The sequence below is a fragment of the Aricia agestis genome, chromosome 9, assembly GCF_905147365.1.
Source record: "Aricia agestis chromosome 9, ilAriAges1.1, whole genome shotgun sequence".
In the NCBI taxonomy this organism is placed as follows: Eukaryota; Metazoa; Arthropoda; class Insecta; order Lepidoptera; family Lycaenidae; genus Aricia; species Aricia agestis.
In genome coordinates this window covers 5953440-5964507 of record NC_056414.1, presented here as the reverse complement: position 1 = coordinate 5964507, position 11068 = coordinate 5953440, and the positions used below count along the sequence as shown (strand labels likewise).

The 11068-nt window shown below is 36.6% G+C and overlaps 2 protein-coding genes across 2 annotated transcripts; both read right to left on the bottom strand.

The window, feature by feature from the left end:
* Nucleotides 1-503: 503 nt before the first annotated feature.
* Nucleotides 504-1287, bottom strand: LOC121730311. The gene is made up of 2 exons (XM_042119296.1): nt 1133-1287; nt 504-898 (listed from the first exon to the last, which is right to left on the bottom strand). The coding sequence occupies exons 1-2, from the start codon at nt 1187-1189 to the stop codon at nt 539-541; spliced, it is 417 nt and encodes a 138-aa protein (XP_041975230.1). The 5' UTR covers nt 1190-1287; the 3' UTR covers nt 504-538.
* Nucleotides 1288-1654: 367 nt separating this feature from the next.
* LOC121730678 (general odorant-binding protein 56d-like) lies at nt 1655-2947 on the bottom strand. The gene is made up of 2 exons (XM_042119820.1): nt 2900-2947; nt 1655-2014 (listed from the first exon to the last, which is right to left on the bottom strand). Exons 1-2 carry the CDS (start codon nt 2945-2947, stop codon nt 1655-1657), a joined length of 408 nt encoding a protein of 135 aa, XP_041975754.1.
* Between the last annotated feature and the right edge of the window lie 8121 nt (nt 2948-11068).

The following is an 11068-nucleotide window of genomic DNA, read 5'->3' as shown; positions in this document are numbered from 1 at the left end:
CGCTTTTAAAATTTTGGGAACTTCTTTTTTTCTTTTACGAGTATTTATGTATTGCTATTTAATTTTTAATATATCTAAAGAAATAAATCAAGTTTATAAATAAAAAAAATATGCGTATTTCAATGAAAAATTAAGTTTCCAAAACTTTAAACGCGTTTTCTCGAAAATTGAGTTGTTTTAGTTGTGCTCTTTGCGTTTGTATAGTTGTATTAAGGGACCGATTACGTTTGTATAGTCCGTCAAGAAAGTGAAGAAATTAAAAAGTGGCAACATCGTAGTGTCATCCCTTTTTTCTTAGATTAATTTGAAAGGGATGACACTGCGATGTTGGCACTTTTTAATTTCTTCACTTTCTTGACAGACTATAAATTATTTTAACTCACTTTAAACAAAGTGTCATAATATGATAGCTAGGAGAAAGTAAGAAAAGTAAGAAATTAGTATGAATCAATGCATATTATACCTTTGACATGATAGACAATATTAAGATAGAAAAATACTTAAATTTCACTATTTATATTTTCAACACCATTAAAAATTATAGAGTGAACAAAATCGGTGACTTCTTTACGAAACAAATGACAGTTTGGAACAAAGTATCCTCGCTGTTACTCCCTTGGCTCTTGTTGCATTCCTGTACAACAGATCTGTACTTATCCTTGCTCTTATGGTTACCAACCAGCTTCACCATCTTGTCCTCTTTAAAGTGACCATTTTTGTCACCATACCCTGACCCTGTAGCGAAGCATTGGATGAATTTTCTTATCTGAGGGGTATCTTGAATCTCTCCCGCTAAGAGTTTGGGCAGAGCCTCTTGGTCTAAGCCGTTCTTAGATAGACAGGTGAACGCTGAGTCTCCAATCTTGGGTACAACTTCTTGAGGTAATGGTATATATTCCTGTTGACAAAATATTAATTGATATTAAGCACCATGTTGTTTTAGAGGGTACATAGGTGTAAGTTTGTTTCAATGCTGTGTAATTCGCGTTTGACAAGTAAAATGTAACTTTAATATTTTAGTTGTATTTTAATTAAATTTGAGTAAGATTACGTTATAATTATAATTAGATATGTATTATAAAAATCCTTTAAAATTTATATTAATAAAATGTTCTAAGCAAAACATACTTACTTTTTGAGCATTAGCAACCACGTAGGCCACCAAACATAGAAACACTGTTTTAATCATTTTTATGCCGATATTATTTATAATATTTATATCAATAGATTGTATGCAGCAGGCTATTTGAATTTGTAAGACTGTAACTCCTTCTATTGTTGCCTATTTATATGCCACAGGTATAATTATAAGGATGCACGTAGCATCTCGTTTGTTCGGTTTCCTTAAAGTAATTATTGTTGTCAGTAACTTAATTATTATTATTGTTACTTTTCAAGATCCTAGATCGCAACTTATTTACGTTACAAAAAATGATGCGTCGACTACATAGTATGACGATAACGATAAAGGGCTAAGAACTGTTTCAAAAACATTCTACTTTAAGTAGGTACTCTGACTTGTATTCTCGTCAAGATATTGTAATTCCGTTTAAGGACATAATAAAACATGGAATATGAAAACTACTTTATTATAAAATAATTAAACTAATGAACAAAACAATAACAATAATCCTTAAAATACACAAATAAAAACTTAATCGAAAATAATGTGTTGCTTGGTGCCAGAGTAGTAACATTTCAAGATGTTGAAGGCTGTTTCTGCCTGGTCTTTGCCAGATTTGCTCTTGCACTGGTTCAGGATTTTCGCAGCGGAAGCCTTGTCTATGCCTGGAGGGAGCTTGGCTAAGGCCACATCCATATTTAATTGACCATTTGGTGAAATTATATCGGCCTTTTTGAAGAAGCACAAAAAGAACTTTTTCAATCCTTCGTCGTCGCTCAAGTTTCCTTTTTTCGCTTCAGCTAAAACCTCCTTTTTGACACCTGTCTCTTTCATACACTCGATTGTAAATTTTGCGACTCTTTCCTTCTGTGCTGCTGACAGGTGTGCATTCTGGAAAAATATTTGAGTTAGCACACTACTACTAAATCTAATTAAGTAATCAGGCTTATCGTAATTTAATTGTAGCAAATTTTACACGTAAATAATACCCCCGCATTACCTTCTTCAAAAATATGTAGATATACAGGACTTGTTTACATAAAATAAATGAAAATTGCTTTATCCTAGTTTGGACCTATTTTTGAGGTAACGAAGACTTTTTAAGACCTACGAGTATCTTATAAAAAAAATATTTGCAAAAATTTACGGCATTTTCCATTATTGCAAACGATGAAGAACTTGATAACGTCACATTTAAACTTTTCTCAACAGACAAAAACTTAAACGCCACTTAAAATTAGGAGCTCTTTGAATAACAAGGAATCTGTGCTGTTTTCAAAATGATAACATTAAACATAACATCATTCGAGTGTCATAATATCACCTAATTTAGGAGCCACTCAATAAAATAATAATTCGGCTATGAATATGGATGGTAGAAAAAAGCTGTAAGTTAATTATTATTTACATGGGCATTTAGCTCCTGTCTAATATGATTTGTGTTCGCCGTTTTTACGTTATAGTTTTTTTATCTATATAATATATAAAACTCAAAGGTGACTGACTGACATGGTGATATATCAACGCACAGCCCAAACCACTGGACCGATCGGGCTGAAATTTGGCATGCGGGTAGATGATATTATTATGACGTAGGCATCCGCTAAGAAAGGATTTTAATAAATTCCAACCCCAAGGGATTAAAATAGGGGATGAAAGTTTGTATATTATAATAATACTTCTTAACGCGAGCGAAGCCGCGGGCAAAAGCTCGTTTATTTACAATAGACCAAAGTTTTTGAAGAAGAGCTTGAAGGTTATCATAATTTTACTTACTTGGGCACTAACAGCGACCACCAAACATAACAAAACAAGGTATTTCATATTGGCAGGGTTTTTAGTACTTTGACATAAATCCACGCAGTTCAGGCTTATATAGCAACAAACGAGGACAGCAAGTATAAGATTAATGTTAATAAAGTTATAAAGTCACTTTTTTCGAACACTTATTACATTGAGTTATTGAGGCGATAGAGTTACACATGAAGGAAACTTCTTATATTTTGAATAGTAAGATGTATACTTACAAGGAAAATAAGAAAGACCTCACTATTGGTCTGCGCAAAATTGCCATAGTCGCTTTGCTAAATGTAACATTATATGTTACACGGCCCTTGCAAGCTATATTATAGCTTGCAAGGGCCGGTTCAAAAAAATACGACGGCCTCTTTTCTTTACATGGGGGAAATGCTTTGCCTATATTGCGTACTGGCGACATCGGTCGCGCTTCGTGGGACTCTCCGTAGGATATATCCACTAAAACCTCATGGGGATCCACTCCCCGATTAGGCATAGTTCCGGGCACGATCAACCCACCGCATCTCTACCAACGGTTGTCCACGTTTTGCAGGCCCATCACAGTGTGCCTTTTTATTTTGGGCCGCCCCGCGGGGTGGCCTAGAAAAGCCCACACGGGGCGATGCGCAGGAGCACCATATCAGGGCTCTCTCTGGGCCTCGGTGCAACGGGCGGTGGTATCCCCAAACTGCCACCCCGAGTATCCCGGCTAAGACAAGGCGCGCTGCGGCTACTCTGTGGTGCGCGTCTTCACTTCGGCCGTCTTAATGGGACGAGATTTTCTCCTACGCTCTACTTCCTTTTTTGCAGTGATGACCTCCAGGGAAAAGTTATTCATCGCCTGCCAGTCCTGCCACACAATCTCGCTGCTCAGCATTGCCCGGATTATTGATGGCAAGGAGAGATCAAATCTAATGGCAGCCGTAAGGGCCACGCGTTTTCCGTCCTTGATGGACAGGTCAACAATGTGTGCTTGGCCGTGTCCATCTCGACAAGGCTGTGGTCAAGGCAGTATCACTCTCTCTTCTCGCACAAGTACCGACCAACACTCTAGAAGGAAACAAAATTGTTTTTCATAAGTTAGATTTATATGATTAAAATATTGATCATAATAAAAGATAATTATTTATTCTAGGTAAATATTATGGTTAAAAACAAAAAAGATCTGCTTAAAAAATTGAAACGTTTTGTTTTTAAAAGCAAAATATATTTTTATTTTGTCTTTACTCATAACACAGCAATATAATAAAACTTTATTGTGTTCTGGACAAGAAATATTTATAAAAAAGAATAAAATTGCATTGCGAAAAAAACAGGTAAGTACTTACTTAAGTTAAATTTAAATATTATTATCTTTTCGTCACACAGCACACTCTTAGTTTTTTCGTGGTGAACGCTAAAAATCTTAACCCAATAATGTGCATTTTGCTAATTATATTTTTATTAAAATTATATCGTATATACTAGGTAGGTATATATATACATTATACAAGATGTTAGTGTAAACACCGTTATCCTTGAAACCATCAAATGAGCCCGTCAAAATGAAAAACTTTTTCTATGAGAACAATGCTGGGAACTCAAAAAAGTCCGTCTTCATACCCATACAAATTGCCAATCCAGGCATCCGTATGGGTATGAAGAAGGCATTTTTTTGTTGTTCATTTTGACGGGCTCATTTGATGGTTTCAAGGATAACGGTGTTTACACTAACACACTGTATCATGAATTTTCTACCAATCCGATGTTTTACTGCAAAACCTTCTCAAAACCCGTTGACCTCAATATGTGGGTCGGACCGCTTATGGTAAATACTCTCAATGTATAATGCCTTAATTGTTTTGAATATGCTTATAGGTTACTGTTCCAGGGTTCTGCATTTCTTCTTTGTACAACTTTCTTGACACAAACTTTATTATATTACTTTCCTTGTACAAGGTGTAACAAAACTAAGTGATAATACTTCTGCAGGTCAGAGCCAATGTAATGTACCAAAAATTTATTCATTATAATAATATTAGGTATATTACGCAATTTAATAATTAACTTCCATTTTGACTTTCCCATTTTACTATTACTAACACTAAATTATATTTAATTAATTAACTTTCTGACATTACCTTGACATTGTTACACTAATTTTGATAAAATAATAACTACTTAATTGAATCCTATCGTATTTTGTAATTACTTATTATAGTTCAGTAGCTGATATTTTCAATGTTCAATTTGTATGGCAGAATGTATAAGAACAATATACTAATTAATGTTAAGACCTATGTAACACTACATTCTTGCAATAAAAATATTCTATTCTATTCTATCCAGGGTGTCAAGATGTAAAAAAAGTACAAACTATGAATAAGTATGAACTATGTATAGACATAGTTCGCTGTAAAAGTGTTTTTTAAACTTTTTTTTACTTTTGGATGGAAAAATTTATGACATACAAATTGCCCATACAAATCACAAAAAATTACTTTTTCAGCGCTGCTACTTTCACAGTGAACTGTATATGGGGAATCCATACACACCCTAAAATATTATCACTTAGTTTTGTTACAACCTGTATAGTGTATACGTATAAAGAGGCTGATGATGAAATGATACAGCTAAGCAAGTTGGGCCATGAGCCATGGTGGGCAATGCCGAATTTATATTGTTCACTAGCTGTTGCCCGCGACTTCGTCTGCGTCAGCAAAATGTGATAACAAGGATAATATAAAAGAGAAAAAAAAACCTTTTTAAGGTTCCTTTATAAAAAAGTGAAATATGTATATCTCCTCCTTTTCGGACGTCGGTTAAAAAGTAGCCTAAGTTTTACCTTACTACATCAGATATGTGCATAAAAAAAGTCTCGTCAAAATCGCTCCAGCCATTTCAGAGATTAGCCGGAACAAACAGACATACAGACAAAAATTGTAAAAAATGTTGTTTTTAACCCCCGACAAAAAAGAGGGGTGTTATAATTAGCCCCCGACAAAAAAGAGGGATGTTATAAGTTTGACGTGTCTGTCTGTCTATCTGTCTGTCTGTTTGTCTGTGTGTGTATCTGTCCGTGACATCGTAGCATCCAAACGAATGGACCGATTTTGATCTTTTTTTTTTATGAAATAAGGGGGCAAACGAGCAAACGGGTCACCTGATGGAAAGCAACTTCCGTCGCCCATGGACACTCGCAGCATCAGAAGAGCTGCATGTGCGTTGCCGGCCTTTTAAGAGGGAATAGGGTAATAGGGGATGGTAGGAAAGGGAAGGGAATAGGGGAGGGTAGGAAAGGGAATAGGGTAGGGGATTGGGCCTCCGGCAAACTCACTGACTCGGCGAAACACAGCGCAATCGCTGTTTCACGCCGGTTTTCTGTGAGAACGTGGTATTTATCCGGTCGAGCCGGCCCATTCGTGCCGAAACATGGCTCTCCCACGTATATATCTAGTTTTTTTTGTTTGAAAGCTGACATGATCGAGAGTGTTCTTAGCTATAATTCATCATCATCAGCCTGCTCACTGCTGGACAACCAGGGTTTATCTGGTTCATGAAAGGCCGTTAGCAACATATTGTATTCGTTTGATGGGTTTTATATTTCATTCTAGTTCGTGGCATTTGTGAATATACGTATACACATATTAATGGAAAGTTGACCTGGTGCTGCAGCATCACCTGGTAATCAATAGGATCCAACTCCTCGCCAATTTAGAGCAGAGGTTTCGTGTTTGGGCTCATTTTAATTGCGACAACCAGTAAAAAGTAGATAGACAGTAAATATTTACATGCTGCTGCTGCAGCATCAATCACCTGGATTCTATAGGAACCGAGCTTCGTATGAACCCAAAGTGGAGGTTTCATGTTTGGGCTCATATTAACGGCCTCATCGAAAAGGACATTGATAGATGGTAATTACGTTGATAGGAATTATTCTGCACTATAACCAACACAAGTTTAAAAAGTATGAAATAAAATTAAATTAAGAAATTTAAAAAAAACCCAGCCAAACAACTTTAAAAAGTAATGAAATAATATTTACTGCCTTTAAGTTCAAATATTTCCTAACTTGTGTAAAGTAATATTTTAGTCCATAATTGTTGTCAAGGTGTGTCGGGGGACCGCTATTGTAGATGTTTGATTTGAGATTTCACATAACATTATATCCGAATCGAATGGAGATAATCAGCGACTTGGCGGTTGTAGGGTGTAGTTTACTTGGCGGTCCCCCGACACACCTTGACAACAATTATGGACTAAAATATTACTTTACACAAGTTAGGAATTATTTGAACTTAATGGCAGTAAATATTATTTCATTACTTTTTAAAGTTGTTTGGCGGGGGTTTTTTTAAATTTCTTAATTTAATTTTATGGTGTATGTATCCTATATACATTCATATGCATTTAGTAAAAAACGGTTCTTTCAATATTACAAACAGACTCTTCAATTTTATTTATATGTATAGATGTATAGTTGTATAGATGAGTTTAGGCCTCTTTATTTCCGTCGCCTCATACGTACGAAATCTGTCGGCCCCGGTATGGATGCTGCCGCCCCAAGGCCGCGTCCTATACGGACTATTTATAAATCCGGCTGATGATGGGTAACCGCGATTTTTATCACCATAATTGCGGAAACTATCTACATGCACAATACGTCTAATTGACCATACTACCATACAAACTTGATTTGTCTTAAATTGACCATACAAACGAATATGCACCTCGTCTACAATCTATAGTTTGTGTTGCACAATGACATGATAAACTAGGTAATGCAGGCATTACCTAGTTTATCATGTCATTGTGCAAACGTATTTCTTATGCTAAGTACTCACATACGGTTTTGCCCGATAGTTTTACTCCAAATCGAGCAATAACCACCGTGTGGCACTGGACCGCAAAACTGACAGCTCGAAGGCTCGCTTCGAGCCGGCTCGATGGAATTATATATTACTAGCGACCCGCCCCGGCTTCGCACGGGTATAAAATATATAGCCTATGTCACTCACTGAACAAATGATTAAAATCGATTCAGTAGTTTTTAATCTATATTAATAAATAATAATATAAAGAGGTAAACTTTGTTTGTTTGTTTACTCATAGATACTACTACTCGACTAAGAGCTGACGACCAAATCAGTCATGTAGCTTCAGCTGTGTTAAAACTCCGTTAGCTACTTCCCTGAACAACCTTTTCTGATAATCTGCGTGCTGGCCGGCCGGGGGCGGTGGGTGTGGGAGTAGTGTGGTGGGGAAAAAAAGAAAAAAAATGTAGGTTCAGCTGAATCAAAACTCCGTTAGCTACTTCCCTGAACAACCCTCTCTGATAATCTGCGTGCTGGCAGGCCGTGGGCGGTGGGTGTGGTAGTGGTGGGGTGGGTAAAAATGAAAAAAAAATATATGTTCAGCAATTTTGATTTTTTCCGTCTGTCCGTCGGTCCGTCTGTCTGTACGACATGACTCCAGGCTATATTTCAAGGACCGCTATGGATAGACATCTGAAATTTTCACAGATGATGTGTGTCTATTGCCGCTATAACAACAAATACTAAAAACAAAATAAAATTAATATCTAAGGGTAGTAATAATCCCATATAATAAACCTGATTTTTTGGCCTTTTTTTGCTCGTGATCAATAATGGTAACAGCTAGGTAGGTACTTAAAATATTTACAAAATCCTTAATTATATTTGTATTTTAATAATTAACAACAAATTTTAAATAAAGTGAATATTTAAGGGGGGCTCCCATCCAAATAACACAATTTTTTGTCTACTTTCGGTCTATACCAGTACGGAACCCTTCCTGCGTGGGTCCGTCTCGCACTTGGCCGATTATGCATTATTATCCATGTGAAAAAAATTTAATTTACATTTATCATCGCAAACACTATTAAGTCGCTGAAACTACATTTTTTTTGTGCAAGTGCAAGAAAAGTGTGTTTTATTAGTGTACAACATGAATTTCCACCAAGAACCGACAGTACAATCAATTACATACATTTTTTTTTCAATTTTTTCCCAACCCTACTACACCCACACCCACCGCCCCCGGCCTGCCAGCACGCAGATTATCAGGAAGGGTTGTTCAGGGAAGTAAGTAGCTAACGGAATTAATACAGCCGAACCTACATTCTTTTAAAAAATTTCCCCACCCCACTACTCCCACACCCACCGCCCACGGCCTGCCAGCACGCAGATTATCAGCAAGGGTTGTTTAGGGAAGTAGCTAACGGAGTTTTAACACAGCTGAAGCTACATGACTGATTTGGTCGTCAGCTCTCCGTCGATACTACTGATAGATACATTACTACTCAATAGTCAATACTCATAGATCCTAACTCCCGCGAGCGCACCGCCATTGGTAGCGCCCACTTCGAAACGGGCGTAAATCGCAATATTTTAATTTCGCCATAACTTCTAAACCAAACGTCCAATTTTAATCATTCAAAGACCAAATATTGTCTGCATAAACTTCACTTAGAGATGAAATAATTTATTTTGATAAGGATTATTAGCATGAGTAAAATAAATACGTTTAAATGTAGTCCAAAAAAAATCTAGATTTTTAAATAAAAAAATGGTTGTTGAGCCTCACTCGACATAGATAGGTATAGTGTGTCGCGGACATTTTTGTAGATATTTATAAGATCTACATTTATCTAGAACATTGTATGGTTCTAACTTTTATAGATTAGGCAGCGTACGCAAAATAAGAATATTTTCTGGTTGTTTCCGAAAAACTGAAATATCTTACGGAACCCTATATTTTGCGAAATGAAAAGTAGCCTATGTTACTCGTAAATAATGTAGCTTTCGAATGGTGAAAGAATTTTTAAAATCGGTCTAGTACTTTTTGAGCCTATTCATAACAATTAAACAAACAAACAAACAAAGTTTACCTCTTTATAATATTAGTATAGATAGTATAGATGTCAAATATGTCATTTCCTTCGATTCGGAGTAAAACTATCGAGCAAAACCGTATGTGAGGTATGTAAGTACTTAGCATTAGACTTTAGTTCAATCTTGATCAAAGTCGTGATCATTGTAATAATATGATTGTAATAATTTGTATTTGTAAGGTGTATTTTTTTCGTTTCTTAGCAAGAGTTCGATGTCAAATAGGTTACTCTTTGTGATGTCGATTGGCAAGATAATAGAGACAAAGTTGCATATTAGATATCATAGAGAAATCATACAGTACAAAATATGATCTGAACTATTACTTAGATGTATAAATAACGTAAACAATCGGTTGATTCAGACCACAACGCGACGCGATATGCATTTCTAAATTTTGTATGGATTTGACAGATTTCAATTGCGTCAGACATCTTGCGAATCTGTCAAATCCATACTAATTTACTGCCGATCCACACTCGCGCGCGACAGCGCGCCGCGGACCGCGGCGCGGATCGCGCATACTGCCAAATTTACTGATCCACACTCGCAAAGTTCGTGACATGTCCGCAATGTTGCCACTTTTTAATTTCTTCACTTTCTTGACGCACTATAGTTTTTGAGCCGTATTTATCTTACTTTATATTATAAACTAGATGTCTCGGGCAGCTTCGCTGCGCGTAAATCATTAGGAATTTTACGGAAAACGTACATTTTTTCGCAACAAAATAGCTTATCTCTCTTCACGTAGTCTACTCTATATCTGTGCCAAATAACATACAAAATTGCTTTAGTAGTTCGTGAGATAAACCCTTCCTAATAACTTTCCGTTTTAACCACATTTCCTCTGTTTCTTTGATCCTATTAGTTTTAGCGTGATAAAATAGCCTATAGCCTTCTTTAATAAATGAGCTATCTAACACTAAAATATTTTTTTAATCGGGCCAATATTTTTTTCAAACTTAGGCTGAGAATAAATCCTTTTACCAATTTTTATAAATTAAGGGTTGATACAGACCGCAATGCGATGCGTACAACAATCGGGGAACAGGCCGCGAAGTGCGAAACATATGCTTATCGGATCTCTCACTCATGCTTCGCAGGAATTTCGCGGCGCCCGCGCCGCGGCGTCGCGCACGGTTCGCGCACGGTTCGCGCGCGAGTGTGGATGTGGTCGGGGAACCAGCCGCGAAGTGCGAAAAATATGCGAATCGGATCCACACTCACGTTTCGCGGAAATTCCGCGGCGTCGCGCACG